Genomic DNA, 21,761 nt, shown 5'->3' on the forward strand with positions numbered 1-21,761 from the left:
GGGGGAATGTTATCAGATCAGCCTCTGATTTCCTCTGCTTCCACAGCACAAGCAAGTATGCAAAGAAGTAAGATGACATTTGGCTTCTTGCAGACAACAGCAGATAATTTAGTGAGATTAAAGTACAGCTCCTCTCCCACCGAAACCATCGCGGCATGGCTGGGCAGTAACCCGGCTCCGCTGGAACGATGCTGCTCGAGCGCCTCTCTGTGGATCTGAGCTCCTCTTCCTCCCTCTCACAAGCCTTCGCAATCCACCAACTGATTTTTAAATTTTATTTTACTTTTTTTAAAATACAGAGCCAAATTGCTCCTATTATACTCAGGTAGCACCGCTGAGTTCACTGAAGTTGGCACTAGGCTAGGAGTTGGCCCAGACAGAACTCTTACAGTTTCATCTTTTGATGGTGATATTTATGATACCTCTCAAGGCCTTTCTATAGTTTCCAGCAGCAGCACAGCTCAAATAATTGGTTCAGACCTACAGCTGCCTAGGGCTCTCAGAGTGACCGGGAACAGAAGAATAGCTGGCAAGGGCATCATCTTTGGAATAAGCAATCAGGTGCCTCTGGTCCTCTCCAGAATCTGCCGTGGAGCTCAGCACACAGCTCCATCACCAACGCACATGTCAACACACTGATCATACCAATTTTTCTGTATCCCTTTGAAGAATCAGGAAACAAATGGTCCCCTGCTGAAGTCATGAGTAAAAACAAAGGCTCTTCATCAGCCTCCTGCAGCTGCTTGTTGTTTTCCTTTCTCTGTGGAGCCTGCCAGCTCCTGGTTATCTTGGCCAAGCACATGATTAGAGTTTTAGAGCAAATTCAAACTGCAAACAAACAAGCACATCTTGAGATGAATACACACAAACTGGTGGATGCACAGTACATCTAACTGTTTAGCAGATCCTGCCCTGCCTCTTCTTCTGATGCTAGGCAAGCCCTGCTCCTCTTCTGGGTGAAAAGCAGATGGGGTAGGATTAAGGGCACAGATCCCCAAGCCCTTTACATTTGCACAAATAGCAAGAACTAGACCCAGTGCTGTTCGAGGGGCCACGTATTAGTTGTGCTGGCTCTCTGCAGCATGGGAAGCAATGTAGGAATAGGAATTCCTGCCCTGAGTAATCCCCTGTGCCCAGTTATGGCAGAAGGTCCATTGTTTCTTAAAGTACCACAGAAACAAAATAATTAAGTTGTTACTGCCACCACAGCAAGAACAGAAAAAAGGATCAAGGATTGTGTCTTGTTCACTTCAGTGCTGAACCAGGTGGCTTAGTTTAAACAGGCATTGAAGGTGGTTTGAGCTAACCCGCTTGACTTTGCACTGAAGCAGATGGCAAGTGCTCACACAACCCAGTATCAATATCCGTAACAATCAGATGAGCTGTGAAGCTGTAATATGTGGCAGATGGAAAATGACAGCACAAAAGGCTTTACTATGGCCCTCAAAGCCCTTCACAAAGGCAGCAAATAGGAAGATTTAATTCAAATAGCTTGTCCTTCTCCAGAGCAAAACCAGGCATCTGAGACTGTGAAACAAGTGGAATGCTTCGCGCCTTTCCTACCTCCACAACAGAAAGGCTGACTTTATTTCCAGAGGATGAGCTGAGACCCCTCATCAAAACTCAACCCAAAACAAGACAACTTGCTATGAAAAACTGAACTGGGACCTTGGCATGGGAGTGCCTACATAGCTCAGTCTGTGCTGAATCCCTGGCACCCTGCATTGATGCTTTGCTGAACCTTTGGGGCAGTCACTAGAGGGACCTGGAAAAAATACAGCTCACCCATGCACACAGATTGGAGTGGTTGCTGGCAGATTTGTCAGATTCTTTGTGGATTAGGCAGTCATCCTGGAAGCACGATCAGTTGTAAAAAGACTGAGGCTTTCTCATGGTTTTTATGCTCAAGAAAGCATATGTTTGCTATGCTTGAGAATGGATATTTTGGGTCACCTACCCTAAAGCCCCTCAGGGTCCAGAGAACCCCTGACTGCCTGAAGAGCAACAAAGATGCCCAGTGCAAAATGCAGGTAGGCTGTCAGCCCCCGACTGAGCAATCAAACTCTGCAGCTAACATCTAGATGCTGCCAGTCTCCCACGGGACTACAGACCTGAAAATACTGACAAGTGAAAGACTGACCAGGCACCCTGCACGCTTTTTTGCCCCATCTGTCAAGAATACAGGGCAAGCTACTAACTTAATAGACTTCTGGAGTAAGAAACAAATACATGGATGCTTGGCCTTACATTGTCCCTGCTAGTTCTTTGTCCTGTGTTGCCTGTAGGAGGGATGCTTCAGCTTTTTATGGCCTTTGACCAACGTGCCAGCCATGCTCCTGGCCTATCTTTGGCTCAGCTCAGCCCTGACTTCTCCAAACCCCCCAGCTTCTGTCCTGTTCCTCAGTGACATCAATTCTTGGCTTTAACACCCGTTCTAGCCTTACCTTAACCCAGAGAGCTTGTCTGCACATTTCCAGGCTGCAATTCCTAAGCAGTCTTATCCCAAAACCGCCTGCTTTGAAGTCAAAAGCAACAACTAGACTGCAGAACAGCCTAGGTCAGGCCTGACACACTCTGCGGTGACACTGCTGCTTGGCGCTGCTATACTCTGGGGGATGCCACCTTCATGGCTGATTTGCTGCCTGGTTTGAAAAGACTGGGTCTCTTGCTAAGCACAAGGATGCTGCTGCCTGCCCATCTGGGTCAGAGCAGAAGATGAGACACACTGGTGAGCCCCAGCAACAGAAGGACAGAACATCAGAGTCTGACAAAATGCCAGTCCTATGAAGAGCAAGAGACTTCTACTGGAGAAAAGGCTTTATTAAGGAGGGACATTGTAACATACCATATTGCTCTGATGCTCCAGGTCTCTGAGAGGACTCAGATATCCAGCACAAATACTTAGCTGAACCACACAGGTGTTGGACCCGTGACCTCGGTGAGAGGCCTTTCCTGCCTCAAGACTCTTCCATCAGCAGTGTTTGTCTCTGATGAGGAGCGGCTAAACCCTGCTGGAACAGGCTGAGCATTAGGTAGGGAGAGAGGCAGGGCGCAGATCCTTGTGGCTGAGCAGTGGCAGGCAAGCAGCTATTTCGGATGACAAATTGCCCCAGGCTGGAAAGCAGCAGGATAGATTTGAATAGATTTGCTGTCAAAATATCAGTGCTGGATCATGGGTCTGCAGGATTGTGATAGTGCAGAGCCTGGCCCTCAGGATGCAAGGCTGACTACGGCTTCTTCTGTCCCTTCACTTTCTGTCTCTCCTTGTCCATGGCAGCTGCTTGTGCCTGCAGCCGACTCCAGTACTCAGGCAACTGCTCCCTGAGTCCCAGCAGGCTCTGCTGCCTAAAGAGGGAAGAAAAGGGTGGTTAAAACAGTCCCTGCCATTCCCCCAGTGCTCAGACAACCTTAGCCTGGTTCCTTCAAGGGTCCCTGGGGCTCACTACAAATTAAGCAGTTCAGAATTCTTGTGTCCAAAAAACCTCAGTGATTCCCTCATGCCACTCAGCACTCAAGTTTACTGCTCTTGACAGCAATGACCTGCACATTTCTCTTTGCCTGTTAGCCTCTGTAGTCACAGGTCTCACTGAAGTTGTATTTGCTCTGCTCTTTTTTCAGCTCTCAGTACCCAGCAAGCAAGATATCCCTGGAGGTGATGTCTCCCCAGTTTTTCTGGTATAAGGCAGACAAGAGTCTCCTCTCCAGCTTTATGAGAAGGAGGGACAGAACTGGTGGCTGGTAGCATAGGATGAAACTTTTCTGCACTTAACTAGCCAGGCAGCACCACAGGATTCACCCTGGAGACAAGGAATTAGGGAAGGCTGGCAGGTAATATGTGCTATAAGGTCATACCTGCACCCACCTGTTCCATTTCAAATTGGAGAATTAAGGCATAGTGAAAAGAACAAACAGACTATCATTGACACGGATCTGGCTCCAGGTTCCCAAAAGAAATAATTCAAGGATCAGGTCACCCAATAAGAGATGTCACATTGCCATCTAGTGACGGCATGAGCTCAATGCATCAGCTAAGCTCTGACTGCAATCTCGGCCTGAGCGTGCTGGGGACCTTCTCAAACCGAGAAACCTCCAACACAAATCTACTTAAACATCACATGAACCTAGGAATGGAGGGGAGGAGCAAGGTACAAAGAGATCCCAGCTCTGCCTGGCTATGGGGTCAAAAGGAAGATGCAGACACTTAAGTGAGGATCATATTCCCTGACAAGCTTGCACAATCTGTGTTGCACAAAAGCACATTAGAACTAGCAAGCCGTCTCTACCTGGAATGACAAGCCTGCCCCAGGCATCCTGACTTACAGCTGTTAGGTTGTTCTAGGAAGGACAGAAGGGAGAGGCAGAAGGGTTCTGGGTGGCTGTCAGGAATCCAGCTACTTGAACATCAATCTTACCCAGACATAAATCCGTCACAGCATACACAAGAACCCAGAAGCTCCAGGGTGAGACCTTGCGTGGACCTGAGCAACACCACAGCTTACAATAATGCAGGTGCACTTACCTATCAGGCAGAAGGAGAACCTTACCTATCACGTAAGAAAATGTTACATCTCTCAATCCATGGCAGGTTCTGCAAGGATTTCAGAGGCAAATCTGGTTCCTTTGGGAAAGCCTCCTTCAGTGGGTAGGAGTTGAAGTCAAAAAGGAAGATGGTGCTGTGACTGGCTCTGCTCTGTGCCATTGCATCTGCCTGCTGCTGCTTATCTCCTAGACAGAAACAAGAACAGTGGGCTATTGCATCAGGAGTCATCCAATAAGAACAACTATCAAGGATCAGCGCACAACTGAATGCACCCAGTAACCATATACCTAAGACCACTCCAAGGTGCTACCCACCTCGAAGCAGCAAGCACCAATTCACACTATCCACTATGAACACTGGCTGCCAGGGGGATGCTACAGCATGAGAAGGTGGAGTACTGAAGCAGTAAACGATCTGTGATGTGGCTGTGTTCATCAGGGACACTGTGCCATCCCAGGAGAAGACCAGGGCCTGAAACAGCAAGTTGACACTTAGAAATAGATGTAAAAGGAGTAAAAAGCATTTCCTGAAAAGGACATGGAATGACATTCAGGACTTCACATCCCCAACTATGATGCTGTTTTCTTTGCCTGCCCAGTAGTCATAGGGCCACAGCAGATCAAGAACAGGCTGTGCAGGGAAGTTGGGCTGGAATTGCTGCAGGTTGGGATTGGAAAAGGGCAGCAGGGCAGGTTAGAAATGAACTAGATCCAGCTTTCTGCATGGCTGGCTCTGGTGAGTGGCTTTTAGTCCTTTTCTCGCCATGCCTGAAAACTTTCTGAGGCCACTTGAAAGGTCTGGCTGGACTTGTGCTTGTAACTTCTCCTTACCCTGATACCTTCTCATATTTGACCCTGATGCCTGAAGCTTCATGACCGAACCCTCTCATCTTTGCAGTTGGACCTGTCCATGTGCAGAGGCCTCCAGTGCCTCCCACCTCAGTGGTCAATTAGAGGACATGGGTGCAAGGGGATACTGAGTAAGATCACGGAAGAGAAATCCTTTGAGAGTGACCAGCTACATACAGACCTGTAACTGGTGCAGGAAGTCCCCATGCTAAAAATAGCTGGAGGCTGGGAAAGGATGTGAGGGCAGTACCATATCTGATTGCCCTGTTCTTTATCTTCTAGGCACCCAGTTACAGCCATTACTGGAAACAAGATCCTAGGCCAGATGGACCTGTGTTCTCATCCAGTTCTTAAGAGAGCTGGCAGTAATACTCACTGCACTGGGGAATGCCAGGACAGGCACCACCGCGCTGACAGCAAGATTTGGATCTTCAGGCCTGTAAAACAGACTCAGGCTTATGCCACTGTTTCATGTACCTGGCATGTACTGAGAGGTTGTGATAATGACAATGGCAGTTTGTGGCACACGGGCTGGCATAAAGTTCCAGCCAAGCCTCTTCCCTATGGAGACAAAGCCTGCCTCCTCCTGGGCGGGAACCCCCAAGGCCCATCCCTGTGCAAACCTGCCTAGGAACTATGTTGGAGATACAAATCCCCTGCTTGCCGTGGAGGCATGAAACCATAGCCTTCAGAGCAGCAGCTTCCCCAAAGTTGACCCTTCTCCTCAAACCAAGGGGATAAGTGAACATAAAATTGATAGAAAGATGGCAAGAAATGCTTATTCTGACTTCTAGGGGATGTTATTCTGGCAAGGGCAGAAGAGAGAAGAAAAAATTCTACTAGGTACCTGGCAGAGACCCAGCTAGTTGAACGTCAGCCCTGGAGCAGTGCTACAAGCACTTGTGTTCCAGTGCATAGAAGAACTCAGAAACACCCCTAATTCTGGCATAACCGTTGGATTTTAGCACTGGAACTGACTCCTAGCAAAACCACACTTGCTGCTGACAGCAGCACGGCAGAGCTATCTGGGTAAAAGCTGTAGAAATTTCTTTACTCCACAGAAATCTGGGGCTCCCTCCTGGACCTGACCACTACACCACATGGTTTCTTTGGCTGGAGTGAGGTCTATCAGAGTCTACCTCACCTGTCTGCCAGGAGCGTGATGCTGGACTTCCCGGCCCCGGGTGCTTTCACCAAATAGAAAGAGCTGTCTGTACATAGCACTAGAAGCTGCACAGTGGGACAGGCAGGATCTGTACCAGAACAAGGTGTCTCATCGCTGGCAGCTGCAGAACTCCGCAGGAAGTGGATACTACGGATGAGATGTTCCTCTAGAATGGCAGTCACAGATAGTGGGTATCCTGGGGAAGCAGGGAAAACAAAAAAAAAACAAACAAACAAAAAACCACAGCAGTTTAGGAAGAAAAAGGAACTGGCAATTTACCCAGGGAAAACTTAGCTTGGATTGTGGCCTGCTCAGCAGCAGCGGCCACCAGGACAATCCTGATGGCAGAAGAAGATTCTTTGGCCAGGAGAATCCCTGCATCATGGCAGGATGACACTAGCACTGGTGGCAGCCTGGACTGCAATGCCACAACAGCCTCAAAGATGACCTGAGGGTGCAGTGGCAAAGCAGTGACTGTCTCGCAGCCTCAGGGCAAGACAGGCATCAGTCCTCGCTGCAGCAGTTCACAGCCCCTGCATTGCTGTGGATGGGAATGGTTCTGTCAGGGCTAAGGCAGTCACACTGCACTAGCAACTTCTGGCCAAGCATCCCATGAAGAAGTGAGTCCAAACTATTTCCAGATTTGCTTGTAAACTCACTGCCAGTCCCCTGTTCACACCAAGCCAGAGCCTCAGACTCCTAGGGAAGGGAGCAATCCACTGTGATCCCAATACACAGTCCCAAAGGGCAAGCTCACCTAGGTGTTTATCCCAAATAGTTATTGTTGCATCTTCACATGCCAGTGCCAGGTACCTGGAGCAGGAGCTGACAGCCGAGCATGCAATTGGAGCTGCACATGGCCACACAACATCAGGTTTTGGATCAGAATCTAAACGGAAGGAAATGAAGAGAGATAACCGTAAGAAGGTGCAGAGCATTGTCTCTCATGGTACCAGCTTCCAGTTTCCCAATAAAACATGCACCATTCTGGGGTCTCCTGCCAGAGTTGCTTCACTCAAAATACTGCCAGCCTGTGCAACATGGAGCCCTACAATCCAGCCTAGCCTACAAGATATGGGGCAGCTCTCCTCCCCATTCCTCATGTCCCTGAATCATGAAGATCTGACTGAATGACAGCCGCTGGCCACTGAATACTCCCACTCCCCACACTGTGCTCTGCTAGAGAAAGCAAGACTTTCTTACCCAATTTCTCCTTGAGTGGACGGTTAAGTAAGTACAAGCAGAGATTGTGGCTTCCATCCCAGTGCACACTGATGCCAGCTGCAACATCTGGTACAGAGAAGGGGACAACAAAAGAGAGAAGGAGATTGGGGACGAAGAAAGGAACAATCCAGGGCATCAAAATACCATTAGAAAGCTCTCATTAGAGCTCTCACCGTTTCCCTGACGGGACTTACAGAAACTCTGCTCACATAGAAACTAAACCACAACAAACTCTCCCCTTGTCTGTTATTTTTATCTTGCCTATGTGCCCCCTCATCTTTTTTGGTGTTTTGGGGTGTTTTGGTTTTTTTTAACTATGGATCTAAGTTTGTTTGACTCCATGCCAGTGACTGACTTATAAGTCTTAGGGCTGACATTTTTATCCAGGCTTATGCCCTTGGAGATGGAATTTATATAGTGAACCCAAGCCAGAGCCATTGAGCTCTAACTGGAGTTCAATGTCATGCAATGACATGCTTCATAGGTTAACAGCTTTTTGCCCATTTGGATTACCTGGCTGTACTTTCATTTCAGGTCCCACCTGTAGGACCTGGCTAGGCAGGAGAAAATGAAAAGTAGCACGTCTGAAAAAAAGGAAATAAGAAATATATGTAAAAGAAAGGCCTTGATAAGTAGGCAGCACTGGGACAAGACCTGGAATGGCTCAACCCCCTGCCCTGAAGCCTTGGGATGAAGGAGGCAAAGCTAAGACAGAGGCTTCCCTCTACACTTGAAAAGTGCCCTGTGTTGAAGTCTCATGGACTGAAATTCTGGTTGGTGCTCCCACTCACCTGGGGATCTCCTCCTTGCTCTCTCTCTCACCCTCGGCCTCCAGATACTCCCGATAAGTGCTGCAGAAGATTGCTTCCTGCTGCTCCCACTGGGAGTCCTTGATTAGGTGATTGTACCCCAAGCCAAGCATGCTGCCATCATCCACTTTCTTCAAGGCATCCACAGGGCTTTTAAAACTGCTGCCTGGTTTGGGAACACAAAGGGAAAAGGCACAGTCCTGGAGGAGCAGACACCATGGAGTGCTCAGAGGCACTTTGACCATCCCTCCTTCAGGGTGGCATTGTCTTGAAGAGGGACACACTGCATCTTCCTGGTAGAAGTATTTCAACATTAAGAATATATTCTGTGGGATTTTCCATATCACTAGCCCATTTTCCAGTATTTGAAGGCACGGACTAGGACAAGTCATCTGAGGACGCAGCTCAGCTTGCCTTTCTGTGGCATTCTCCCTGACAGTGTACCAGGATAAGGTCTGCTCCCTCCCCATCCTCAGCATTTTCCTATGAATCCAGGACTCAGAGTGGCGAACCAGGGGTGCTGTCAGGTTGCTAGGATCTACAAAACAACCTCCTCCCTCTCTGCTGACAATGAGGCCGAGGATGTATGACACCCACTTCGAGACAAGTATTTTGTGCTAACAAAGGTGACATGTGAGATGGCCGGGTAAGAAGCAACTCCCACTACAGGATTACGTGTAACTACAAAGACAGGTCGGGAAGGGACCAGGGAGCACGTTACTGAAACTTTCTGACCTGTTCTGTAGTCATAAGAGCCATGATTCCTTTGCCACCTGAAGGAGGCTGCAGGTTGCAAATACTGAATCAGTCCTGACCTGTAATGGGTTTGGGTGGCTTCACTTTCAGCAGCAGCACTGGGAGACTCAGCTTTGCATCAGCTTTGTTTGCAGACACAGGGACTCCTGCAACAGAAAAATGTCAGCCTGAGAACTGTGTTGTGCCCTACAGTGCTAAGTTTTCACTTGTTCATGGGAATCAAATGCTTCCTAAAGTAAGTGTATGCAAAGCTTGGCTGACACTGCCTAGGAGATACTGGGTTTAGGCTCATTCTTCAGGCCAAAACACAGAAGCTTGAGGGAGGTCACTACTTTCTCAACAACATTACAAAGGATGTCCTGCCCAGACACCTCCTGTCTTTGTGCCCTAAATAACTTCCACTTCTGATCTTACTAATCTCTCTGAATTATTCTTGTTGCAGCACAGGCCTGGGTGGGGCACAGCAAAGCTCAGAAAAAAGAAAAAAAAAAAAAAAAAAAAAAAAAAAAGAAGCACGACTAAAGGTTGCAGAGTGCTGCTGAATACAAGAACCAGATTTTACTTCAGAGAGCCCAGGACTGGAAGAGGTCACATATGTGCTTGGCTAGGAATGGAAAATCCTAACAGGGCACTGGCACTGGTGTGTCCCCACCACCCCACTCACACACATTAACACTCGGCTAAACAGAAAAGATGTGGCTAAATAATCAACCATGTGTGAGAAGGGAGAGACAGGAACTTGGGTAGTTTACATGGAATCAGCAAAGAGGGAATGCTTGGGTGTTTGCTTTTGGCTTGGCCAAGTTAAGGGGGATGTTTGCCCTGGACAAGGCTGAGAAGCAGCTCCCTCTTAAATAGCCAGGAAAGCCTCTGCTGAAGGAGAAGGGAAGAGTTATGAGGCAAGTATCACAGAGGGTTAGCTGGAGGTGCTGGGCAGAAGGCATCTGTGTGTTGAGAGGTGAAATCTAGCAGGGTGAAAGCGATGCAGGAGAGGGTTAAGCACTGACTCAGCATTTAAAATCCCCCATAACAGCTCAGGACATTCATTGAGGCAGTTACCATCTCTGCAGAACCATCTCCATGCAGCTCCAGACTTTTCTGCCAAAGAACCAGAAGTGGCAGTGGTTAGTGCAAACAGGCGGAGACCCTGCCCTGCTCAGGCAGGTTCAGCCGTGACCCCACCAGGCTCCTCTTGTAGATAGCCTAAAACACGAACCCTGGTTCAGGACCAGACTCCCAAGTGGAGGTATCAGGCCTGATTCCCACTCCTTCACTTTCGCCCAGTAACTTAAGGGAGAAGCCCTGTGGGATTACCCTTACACAGGGCCTCCTCAGATGGGGCAATACTGCTGGGAAAGGAGCTGCCAGTTTCAGGGAGGGGCAGCAGGAATGGTAACCCTGGGACCAAGGGAACCTTGTTAGAAAGCCTGTCTTGGGAGAGTAAACATGTCCCAATAACAAAAAGGCCTTGTGAAATGTGGGATGGGCGGCTGTAGCAGCTGTAGAGACATATACTCCATCCCCATGGGCCGACAGACTTGTTCAGCCCTTATCTTGCTGTCACTGTCTGCAGGAGCAAGGCTTGGGGAAAGACCTATAGGCAAAAGGGTATAAGAAAAAATAGCACAGTGCAAGATAGAACTGGTTTGTACCGCAGATGTCCAACTTGACCTCCTCTCCCTGCAAGCCAGCCCTGCTGCAGCTCCTGGGTTCTTTTCCGTCTCCTTCAGCCAGGAATCCTTAGGCAATCGGTAGATCTCCAGCCAGGCTTTTGTGCTGTCTGCATTGGGAAACCATGTTGAGCAATTGGAAATGAGGAGAAAAGGTCTTTCAATCAAGCAGCCTCTGTTATCTTATATCCTTAAAACAAGATTTGGATATTTTTTGAAATATAAAATCCCTGTGAACTCCATGCAGCCCACCTCTCCTCCCACTTAAGGTTTCACGTGCTTGACTGAGACTGACATCTCAGCCTCCAGCTCAAGTCCTTGAGGTCCAACAGCCACCAAACAAATTCCATGAAGCGACTCAGTCAAAGAATTTGACCTGTAGCCTCTGAGGTAAAGTAGAAAGTGAGGTGTGGTCTCACACTAGTTCGCTGTGGATGCTACATCTCATTCGCATGTCCAGGCAGATTCCACCAAACAGGGGTTCAGAAAACCTGCTAGCAGCAAATTGGTTGACAAAGGCAGCTGCCATGAAGCAGAAGAATGTTGTAGCAAGAAGTTTGTTGTAGTGTTTTTAGAAACTGTGCTGGCTGGCTTATGTCTGCAGAGAAAATTCTTCAGGTGTACATATTTCCAGTGTAACAGTGAGCCACAGCGAACCAGAGGGAGAACTGAGTTTGGTACTTCTGGAGAGGAGCGGGAAACCTGCTTTCACTGAGCCTTCTGCAAGCTGGGAACCGCACTGACCAGTTCCAGACAGCTCGCTTTTGGGACCAGTCCTGATCCACACCAGGCCTTTTGGAGAGGACAGAGAGTGGCAGGAGCTCTCTAAGCTGGAGGAGGGACTGGGAGGGTTAGGAACAGAATCCCTGGGAACTGAGAACACTTTGAGCATTTTAAAAGCATTGCTGCTGGCCCCTCTGCTAGAACACAACAGCCGTCACTCAACACACCATGTTCCTGCACTTGCCTTGCAGCAGGACTCCTGCGTAATCACCTCCTGGGGACAGCACCACCTCCACACAAGTACTTCGCTTGCTGATATCCTCCTGCCAAAGAAAAACGGTCTGGCATCAAAGCAAGATCACCGATTCAGAGAGCTCTGTGGCCTTACACAGTTCTCAACAGGGTGAAGGCCAGACAGATTGTTGGAAGAACAGGAATAAATACTGGGCAGCACTCTTGGAGTGCTGCTGCCCATGACAGAAATTCCTGAGGGCAATTAGTACTCCTCATGAATGATTATGTACCAGCCTTTGCCCACTGTCTATGGAATTAACTCAGTACTTACCATTTCATTTAGGATTTTAATGAGTAGGAAGCTTTCCTTGTGAAAGCAGAAGAGCCAGACAAGCCCTGGAATAGAAATACAAAAGTAACAGGAGGAGGAGGAGAAAAGTGAACAGATGGTAGCCATGCTCTTGGAAGATGGCTGTTACAACACGTGCAGGAGAGTGAACAGGACTACATTTTTTCCTGGGCTCAAGGAAGAATATCCCACTGCTTCCAGCACTAAACTTTTGCTGGGTTCCTTATGCCAGCACCAGCAAACACTCAATTGTACATAGAGATGGATAAGCCCGTTTGAAAAGTATCTCCACCAGAACTGACAGGTTTCAGATGAATCAACAAACTCACCTATTTACCACTAGGCTGCGTACAGGTGGTGAAACAAAGCACGGGCAGGAGGTCATACCTAGCAATGGTTCTTTTTGTCTGGTCCAAGGCGTTCCTAAAATTTACTGCACTTCACTCTCAGCTCTGCACCTGCCTCTGCTGCTCCAGAGAGGACACCAAACCCACTAATCACAAGGCCCTAGGGCCACTCTGTCACCCTGCAACCTGTTATCTAACACCCTCTTTGCAGGCCTTTCTAGAAAACCTGTCAGCCATTCTAATGTTCCTCCTGATTTAGCACTCTTCCATAATGCAGCTGCCAACTCTTCAGCTCCAGAGCACAGCCATCCCCAGCTAGGTCAAGGAAATCCATGTCGCACTAACCCATTTCATCCACAGCAAGCAGGATGTGGCGCTCACTCCCCAAATCCGAAGCATGGATGGCACAAATCTCTGTCTTGACTGCATCCCACGCACAGACCTCCTTACAGTCAGACACCTTGAATGCATACAGACCCACGGACAGACCAACAAAGACGTATTTTCCAGACACTGCAAGGCAATTGGCTCTTCCAGTTACCTACCGAGAAAGGGAAAAGATGAGTGTACCCAACTGCTTCCCCAGTGGAGGATACATCAGCCATACTAGCGATATACTCCTAGCCTTTCACCAACAGAAAATGAGATTTATTCTACAAGGGAAAAATTTTTGCATGAGCTTTCATCAGAAGAGCAGGGGAGGGGCTCTCATCTCTGTCACAGAGATTGTTCTGTGTTGGGAATGAAGAAGTTTGCTCCCACCTTTCCTGTTCCGATAAAGAGAAGGGGCTTTAAAGGCCAAGAATTCAGTAGCACTCAGCCCTCCCACCACTAACGCAGAGCTGCGACGGGATGCTGAGCTCCTCCAGGCAATCGCAGAACACCAGCAGACGCCAGCGTATCCTCCTGGATACCTCCACGTAACGATGGGGAAGGCAGTGCTGCCCTTCTGCTTACAACACTCCCATTATGGTATTCACCATAACACAGAGCTGAGTTTGCCCATTTATATGCTACTGGCTAATTACCTTCTCCTTGGCAAACAAGGGTGGAGTCAGCCTGAGAAGCAGAACGTGAATTTAGTGCTGCTTAATATCTGCTTCTCTCTTTTCAGAGAGGTGTGATAGATGAGTGGGAAGCAGAACCTGTCAGACAAGCTTAGAGGCTGCAGCCTTTTGAAGTGAATCAGTGAGATGTGGTGGATTCTGAGGAAGATGATGAACAGAAGAATGCAAAATCAACTGAATGGATACTCTCTAGAAAAACTGCTATGGTGATTAACGCTATCTCTGCTGTGAGGGGCTCTGTACCTGGAATTCAGCTGTAGGAAAGCATTTTGCGGGCTGGACCTTTAGTTTTTGCGCTTCTCGGAGCATCTCCCTTCTTTCAATGATTTCCATAGCATTCTCAAAAACCAGCATCACCAGTTTGTTGATCATCCTGAAGGGCTGAGGCAACGCATCATGCTTTCGATCGGGATCCTGCAGGAAGAAATCTTCCTCGTTTTCCTTTAGCCAGTCCTTTTCAGATGGCGGAGGAATCTCCAGGGGATGCTTCCGGATATACACAGCCATGGTTCTGCCCTTCCAGATGCAAAACACACCACAGATGCAGGAATTGCAGTAGATGCAGAAGAACGAAGAATCGTGCCGTACCTACTTTCCTGAGGTAATGGGGGAAAAGAAAAAGATGATTAATGATCTCTAAGAGGGAAGGAGGGTTCTTTTCAGTATAGATAGCCAGAGCAACCCTGTTCTATATAGCTCATTTCTACTTGCTGCATCGCCTCTGTTACTCAGGGGTTTTGTCCTGCTCTGGGAACATCAGCCACACAGGCATCTGTAGGTTACCTGCAGAAAAAGGGAGTGTAAAAGCTTTGGCACGAGATTGTATAAGAATTATGACAAAGCATTCAAAAAAATTAGCTTGTTCTTCATTAAAAGACTTATTCGGCCTGGATAAAATCCCAACAATTAATTTGGAAAGCAGGTGACTTCACTGGACGTTATAAACTTCATTTCCAAGCCACTGGGTGCTTTCTCAGCTTCCCCCTCGGGGCCGGGGCAGCTCACGTCAAAGCCGAGCTCACGGCGGGCCCACCTCCACCGCCCTCTCCCCACACAGCGGCCTAACCTCGGCGCGGGAGCCAACGGGCCGGGCCGGGCCGGGCCGGGCCGCGCCGCTCCCCTCTAACCTCCCCGCGTGGAACCGCTGACGGCGGTTACCGGGCAGCCGCGGCTGGGGGAAGCCTTTAGCGGGGACACCTGCCCCGCTGTTGATGGTCGCCGTGGCAACGGCGCGTTGCGGCGCGCCCCCGGCCGGGAACGCGCACCGGAGCGGAGGGTTCCCCCGGCGGGGCGGGGCCCGGGCGGAGCGGGGCGGAGCGGCCGCGGCCCCGCACACCTCCCGCGGCTGCCGCCCCTCCGCTGCTGCCGCCGCCGCCGCCATGGAGGGCTTCGTGGACTTCACCAACCGCAGCCAGGGCCGCGACCAGCTCTTCCGGTGAGTGCGGAGCCGGCGGCGGCGTCAGGCGGCCTCTCCGTGCCGGGTTGGGGGCTCAGCCCGCCCGGCAGCGGCCCCCCGGTGCCGGCTCTTCGGGGACCCCCGTGGGCCCAGCGGCCCCGTGGGGTGGAGCATCCCCACTGCCCCTCTGGGCGATGGGGCCCTCAGCAGGCCCCTCACGCAGCCTCCAGCCGCTTTAGGGCCCCCTGCCTCAGGCAGGAGAGCTGCCCGGTCCCCCCGGGCGGGCACCAGGCCCCGGGCGGGCGCCAGCCCCTCTCCTGCCGCGCTGACCCCTTGCTGCTCGCCGCTTTGCCTGTCCTCAGCCACCCCTCCTGCGCTTGTGCCCCTTCCCCTGGATATAACTCACCCTGGCACTGTGAGGGTGCGAGAGGGGTGACCTTAAGCTTGGAAATAAACGCTGCCCTGCTGCTGCCATTCCTGTGAATTGTCCGTGTTTCACCTGTGTACCATTTTCCTCGTTTTTTCCATTCCAGAGCCACTCAGTACACATGCATGTTGCTTAGCTATTTAATAGAGCATAAGGCTGATAAAGAGAAGCTGGTAATGAAACTCAAGCAGTTGGAATCTAGCATGAGCTCTGGCCGGAAAAGTAAGTACCTGGTGTCTAGAGGGATAAGTCCTTCTTCACTTGCTCCTTCCAGCAAAACAGCTCCTGGCCTTGTGTTTTCTGTAGTTAACTTAACTTGAGCCACAAAACTTCTTTTAGTATATTCACAAAATCATCAATAGACCTTATCACTGCCTTGGCTTGCCAGGCTAGATAGGGCCAAACAGACCTTTATTACTTCCTCAGCCTCCTCTCTGATCAGGCAATCTGAATTATCACTGGGAGAACTAGAGAAATAAGTTGGCAGTCAGCTGTTGCTGCAGAGATCGAGTTGTTATCTCTGTTCAAGGACAGACCGCAGAGTTACGATGCAAGGCTGGCTTACTGCACTGTCATTAGTACTTCCAGCTAATGGGTTGAGGCGGCCTAACGTTAAAGATCATCATCCCAATAAAATCACCGCTGAAGGACCATCCTTCAATATGGCTTTTTATATCCTACTTCACATATTAATTTTCTTCAGCATTTATACTCTACTAAATCATATACCCTTCCATACTTTTCTCATAGTCTAACCGTTTGCATCACTTCATTCTGTGTCACAGATGCATCCATTATGGTTATGCTGTTGCTGTGGTTGTATTGCTTGCTTTCGGGTTGATCTTACACCTACTTATCAATTGCTTAATCCTGGAACAACTTCAATATATGAGGGAAATATTCTAATTTAATGTGTTACCATGGATTTGTTTTATTATTCCAGTTAGCTCCGGAGTATGGTAATTTCTAGCAGAGAGGCCAGCTGGTTTATCAGCATAGCCGTAATTCTCTTGCTTCTGCTAAACAACTCGCTAATGGACGTCAGGCCTAAATTCAGGACTCTTGCAGTTCCACTAAGCTTGGATGCCGCCAACATCTGTCACTGTGACAGTGCAGCAGGTTATGAAAGTATTTTGCGTAATATTGTGTTAACATTCACAGGGCAAAAGCTAAACTGTGCAGTGGATGAAATCAGGCTTGCCATATATTATAGCTTGAAATGGAATACACCGTTCCTGTTTGCAGGGAACTACGTGTACCGCTGACAAATTCATGGTTGAGGAGGGACTTGGGTCTCAGTGTGCTCGGCACGTGAATCACCAGCTTTCATAGAAGCTTAGGGAAGTTGTAGTTCATGGTTGCAACGGGGTTACTGCTGTAACATCTCCTGTCCACAGAGTTAGGTGAAATCCAGTGAAGCATACAGGTGAAATTGGAGGCTTGTTTGTGTCACTTTTTTGCTGACACTGACTCGTTCAGAGCTGTGGGTGTATTGGTCCAGAGGGCACCCAGGCACTGAGAATGGAGCAGCAGGAGAAGGCTGCAGGTCCTGGCTATTGACAAAACTTGTGTGTAGGTCCTGGGCTGGTGCAGGACAGAACTGAGATGTTTACACCCCTTTCCTCGCTAATACTAGCTTCTCACGCTGTGAGAAGAAAATGCTTAAGCATACAAATGCCCAAAGCCCACTAAGTTTTTTAAAAGTACATGTGGACAGTGACATGGTAAGTTGTCTTGCGTAGGACTGTGTCCCTGCGGTAAAGGCCAGGCTATGCTAAACTTTCTGGGGTTTCTTGCAGTGTTCAGACTGGGCAACATGGTACACGCTTTGGTAGCAGCCAGGAGAACTACACAGCTGCCAGATGTGGTTCCTCGCTTCTGCCTTACAGCCTCCAACCTGACCCGTGCCCTCTACTTCGTCTGCGATGCGGTCCTGTGGTTGAAGAGTGTTGGGCTCCAACCTGACGTTGATAAGGCAAAGTGGCGGAACTGGGCTACCAAGTGCTACTACTTTTCACTCCTGATGAATCTAGCCAGGGACTGGTATGAGATCGCCTGGAGGCTGGAACAAGCTGTACAGGAAGAAAAGACAAAGGAGAATTCCTTCTGGGACAAACACAATCAGGAACTAAACTGTGTGAAATGTGATGGTTTGCATGGTTTTCTCCTCCTGCTGTTTCAGATACTGAAAAGACATCCTCCTTTGCTGCTGGACTTGGTGAAGAATCTCTGTGATCTCTCAGGACCTTTGGATACGCTAGGGATCTACAAGACGAACCCAGGAGTGATTGGTTTCTGTGGTGTCCTCTCCTCCCTGGTGGGGATCCTCACATTAGCAAGCCCACATCTGAAGCTGAAACAGTGACATAAAAGGAGTTGCGTAGTATGCAGCGAGCCAACAGCTTTGATCCTCTGATAGGTTTTTATCCTCCATATGGCACTTTCAAAACGAACATGTCTCACAGGAACCTCAAAATTAATTTTGTTCTCTGAATAAGTGAATTCGACCCTTTTTGCTTCCCTGTGTCTTTGCAGATGAGTTTGGTGCCTGATGGAGTGGAGATGGGAGAAGGCAGAGTAATATTTCACAAACAGAAACAGGACTTGGAACATGGCTGCTAGATAAGGAAATATTGATGTTCCTATATTTTCATACAGGGTTGTGAAATAGCTGCATAGACAAGTGTAATAGGTATATGACTCATAACTAACTGTGTTTACAATGGAAAGCTGGAATTCACCAATCAAAGGTTCCTACAGTCAGGTTTTCTATAGTGGGCTCAGGCAAGTTAGGAGCTGCGGTTAAAATGGCCTGAAGTCAAGAACGAGTGTTCTGATGGGTTTGGGTTGATGGATCCTGTTATCTGTAGGCAGTGGTTTGAATGCAGTGTGATGGTAACTGGAGAGTGGTATGATCTGACCTTCCGATGATCTCTGTAACGTGCACTGGTGACGCTGGATCTGTAGTCTAGGGAGTGCCAATTTGTGTCCCAGGCAATCAGCACTTTCTTCTTTTCCTTCAATAATGTGAGCCAAGGACCGTTGGCCACTGACTCTGACTTCTCCAGCAGGCCATGGCTGAGGGTTTTGGTGAAGGACAGCATGTAGGAGAAGCTTGTCTGAGTGCTGATGATGCTGTGATTTGTAGGGAACTGTGTTTCCAAAGCTGTGAATCTGGAACCACTCAAAAGCACTAGATTTCCCATTACACACGCTCCTTAACTCCCAAACCCCTGTGATTCCAAGTACAACAATTTTCCATTAATCATACTGTGATAAGTAGCTTGTTTTGCTGTTTTAATTTTACGTGAAAAATCCAGTATAATAAGGAGCTTTGGAACCTGCAGTTAAGGAGAGAAGCCTGGCTCAGAGCTCGTTGAGTCAGAAAAACTGCAAGGGTGTGTTTCTAGTTGTGTAAGCTCCCGAGGGAAGGGAATGGAGTTGGTCATGATAATATCAGAATCCCCTGTGAGAAGAAGAGCTTATTACTGGATTTGGGCATTCATGGTTTAGATTTTCCTATCTGGTCCTCCCTATCCTCCCCTCTCATGACCACAAGATTTCTTGTGTGTTCCCTTGCTGGTTGAATGGGTTCTACCATTTGAAAATGCCTTACATTTGCCCTGCCACTGCATTATTGCTCCTCACTTCCCTCGCTGGGAATGATTGCTTGGCAGTGTAATCTTGGTTAAACGAGAAATGCTGTGTCCAGCTGCCTAACATGGCATGGAGTCTTTGTTGCTCCTGACTTTACAGAGTACCAGTTCTGACACCATCTGAGAAAAATTTGCATATTATATAGGAGATAAAAGTATCATTTTTCTTCGTCAGAGTTAGTCCTGTGTGTTCTGCTGCTTTCTGGTGCAAGGACTCCTTGTTTAATCTGTCAGGAGATGTGAACAGAGACTACTCTAACCTGAACCAAGGTATTCTTATTATTTCTGATGCTGTCTGAAAACAGAAATTAGAGGGTGCTGGTCTCCTTTATTAAAAGGCGAAGGCTGTGGAATTGAGTAGGCACGGTAAAGCAGTGCCCCAGTTTACCTTAAGTCATTGTGGTCAGGCTTGGAATTACTTCCAGTTTGAATCTGAAGTGTTAGCCTGCCAATGAAGTGTTTGAAAAAAAGAGGTTGCTGGGCAGGATAATTAAGTGTGCTTGAAGACCAAATGTGGCCTGCAGCAGCTCTTCTTTTTAATATGGAAATGAATACCATTAAAAGTAGAAAGTACTGGCAGTTCAGACCATAATGGAGCATTATGTATGGGATATGTTGTCTTCAAGGGCTTCCTCTCTTTTTTAACAATGGATTTTTTTGTTTCTTTACTCTGTTTGCCTTTGAGCTCCTGGCAGTGTGGAGCCCATCCCTCCCTTGGTCAGATTTGATCATTATCCCAGTGTGTAGCAACCCCTGTAAGGAAGGAGGAGGAGTCTTGATGATCTGGCAGTGGAGGTTTGGCCACCTTTTGTCTACAGGATTTAATCTTCTTGCAAAAAAATGCATTTTGAATTCTTCTGAGGGGAGTGCTCGGATACCAGATACTTCTTTCACTGGTTTGCGAACTGATTTTTCTTTCTCTCTTGTACTTTGGAGGTAAAGGGAAATGGATTAATATAGTGATGTGCCCCCTAGCCAGCTACACCTCCCCGTGCCCTGCGGAGAGAGAAGGGTGGTTTTTTCCCTTGTGCCAGGCAAACGCTGCAAAGCCGTGAGCCCGGTTTTGATGTTTCTCCTGTAGGGACTGGCATGGATTAGCAAGTACAGACTTAATGTGGGAGATGGGGCAGTGAATTTTCAGCCTGTCTCAGCCTTACCTGTCCCATTCTACATGATGTGGGTTGGAACATACAGGAGTAACTTTCTTTACTGGATGTTAAGCACTAATACTTGCCTTCTGCTCCCCAGCTGAAGGCTAGCACTTTTATGTACCCTAACATAATGTGAATGAAGCCATAGAATCACAATCATGTGGAGAAAATCCTTTTAGTGCCTTTTTTTTGGTATCTGTTTCTAATACAGCAGTTGGAATAAGGACAGCTGTTTGAACACAAGCAATAAAATGAGTGTGACACCGTGTCTGTGTGTGTAACTTAGAAGGTGGTGTAAAGAGATGCTGAAGGAGGAATCCTCCCTCCCATCTCTGAATTTTATGAAGGATGATACTGTTAAAGAGACATTGCCTATAGTTGCACTTGGGTTATAGAGCTTTCCTTTTGCAGTAGCAAGGTGGCAGCCAGATTCATCAGACTAATTTACAATCCCCATTTCAGTTGCAAAAACATGAAGAAGTAACTATGTGAGCACCAGGTAAAACTGCATATATGAAATGCCCTGAAACAAAGTGACATTTTGAGAATTGTCATCAGTTGCCCTTGAGTACCAGCGGTGAGAGCTGGAGCCTTCTGCCCAGCGTAGGCACAGCAACAGTGAAAGGAATGGGTGCACCTGCATTTTCATGTCTTATAAACAGCCTTTCATTTGGATGGGTCTTAGTGTCGTAGGGCAAATGGATGCAGCTGTTTAACAACAAATGCGTGTTCAGGGCAGGGAGTGAAGGGTAACATCTCCAGCTGAGATGGCGAGGGATGGAGCCAGGATGACCATTAAAACTGAGCTTACTGTTAGCTCCTATCCCCTGCAAAATCCCCAGCTCCAAAATGTCAATTCCTGAACAATGTATAAAGCATTGCATTCAGCAATGTTTTAGCAAGAGTTTCCTTCTGAATTACTGGTCTCATACACATTTCATAACGGAAACAGTTAACAGGAGAGTGGTCTGTGTGAGATGTGCAAAGTAATCTTCCATTCTACTTGCAGACAAGGCCTTTCTAATGGTAATACCGTGCTTGGCATATTTCAAGAAATGTGTGAGCCATTCGGGATTCCTAGGTGAGCAGCAAGAATGATCAAAGGTCTAAAAACCAGCATCTCCAGGGAGGGACCAAATGAACCGGTTCTGTAGAGGAAAGGTGACTGGGGCAGGGTGTGAGAAGTCTTCAAGTGTCTGAAAGGTTGTCTGCCAAGAGGAAGGCAGTAAATCAGTCTCTAAATCCATCCAGGAGGTAATACATTTATATTGCAGCAAAGGAGAATTAAATCACACTTTTTTTGAACTGTAAGTAAAATAAAAGACTAAATGGATTGCCCAGGAAGGCAGTCCTTAAAAAGAAACTGGACAGACATCTGCCAGCAGTGGTTTAGGGGGTG

The 21,761-nt window shown here is 48.1% G+C and overlaps 2 protein-coding genes across 3 annotated transcripts; one reads left to right on the forward strand and one right to left on the reverse strand.

The window, feature by feature from the left end:
* Positions 1-2,861: 2,861 nt before the first annotated feature.
* On the reverse strand, positions 2,862-14,268 carry WDR93 (WD repeat domain 93). The gene is made up of 15 exons (XM_050903144.1): positions 13,976-14,268; positions 13,011-13,206; positions 12,301-12,365; positions 11,980-12,058; positions 10,985-11,122; positions 9,402-9,485; positions 8,569-8,752; positions 8,291-8,361; positions 7,757-7,843; positions 7,311-7,442; positions 6,533-6,749; positions 5,759-5,825; positions 4,855-5,023; positions 4,545-4,725; positions 2,862-3,345 (listed from the first exon to the last, which is right to left on the reverse strand). Exons 1-15 carry the CDS (start codon positions 14,237-14,239, stop codon positions 3,228-3,230), a joined length of 2,052 nt encoding a protein of 683 aa, XP_050759101.1. The 5' UTR covers positions 14,240-14,268; the 3' UTR covers positions 2,862-3,227.
* An 828-nt stretch (positions 14,269-15,096) lies between these two features.
* On the forward strand, positions 15,097-20,630 carry PEX11A (peroxisomal biogenesis factor 11 alpha). Of its 2 annotated transcripts, none has more exons than XM_050903146.1 (3): positions 15,097-15,167; positions 15,662-15,777; positions 17,355-20,630. In XM_050903146.1, exons 1-3 carry the CDS (start codon positions 15,112-15,114, stop codon positions 17,918-17,920), a joined length of 738 nt encoding a protein of 245 aa, XP_050759103.1. In that variant the 5' UTR covers positions 15,097-15,111; the 3' UTR covers positions 17,921-20,630. The 2 variants fall into 2 exon arrangements, with proteins under 2 accessions (XP_050759103.1, XP_050759102.1); XM_050903145.1 differs by having other exon boundaries at positions 15,112-15,167; positions 17,445-20,630.
* Positions 20,631-21,761: the final 1,131 nt, after the last annotated feature.

Source organism: Gymnogyps californianus, chromosome 11, assembly GCF_018139145.2.
Source record: "Gymnogyps californianus isolate 813 chromosome 11, ASM1813914v2, whole genome shotgun sequence".
NCBI lineage: Eukaryota > Metazoa > Chordata > Aves > Accipitriformes > Cathartidae > Gymnogyps > Gymnogyps californianus.

Bases quoted from the DNA above. Each gene is read 5' to 3' on its own strand.
- WDR93 (XM_050903144.1), bottom strand. From the start codon at position 14,239: ATGGCTGTGTATATCCGGAAGCATCCCCTGGAGATTCCTCCGCCATCT. The intron at 7,844-8,290 runs GTAATCCAAATG...TCTCTGTACCAG, and splicing joins TGAAATGAAAGTACAGCCAG to ATGTTGCAGCTGGCATCAGT. The intron at 5,826-6,532 runs GTGAGGTAGACT...TCTGTTTTACAG, and splicing joins ATCACGCTCCTGGCAGACAG to GCCTGAAGATCCAAATCTTG.
- PEX11A (XM_050903146.1), top strand. From the start codon at position 15,112: ATGGAGGGCTTCGTGGACTTCACCAACCGCAGCCAGGGCCGCGACCAG. The intron at 15,168-15,661 runs GTGAGTGCGGAG...TTTCCATTCCAG, and splicing joins GGCCGCGACCAGCTCTTCCG to AGCCACTCAGTACACATGCA. The intron at 15,778-17,354 runs GTAAGTACCTGG...GGTTTCTTGCAG, and splicing joins CATGAGCTCTGGCCGGAAAA to TGTTCAGACTGGGCAACATG.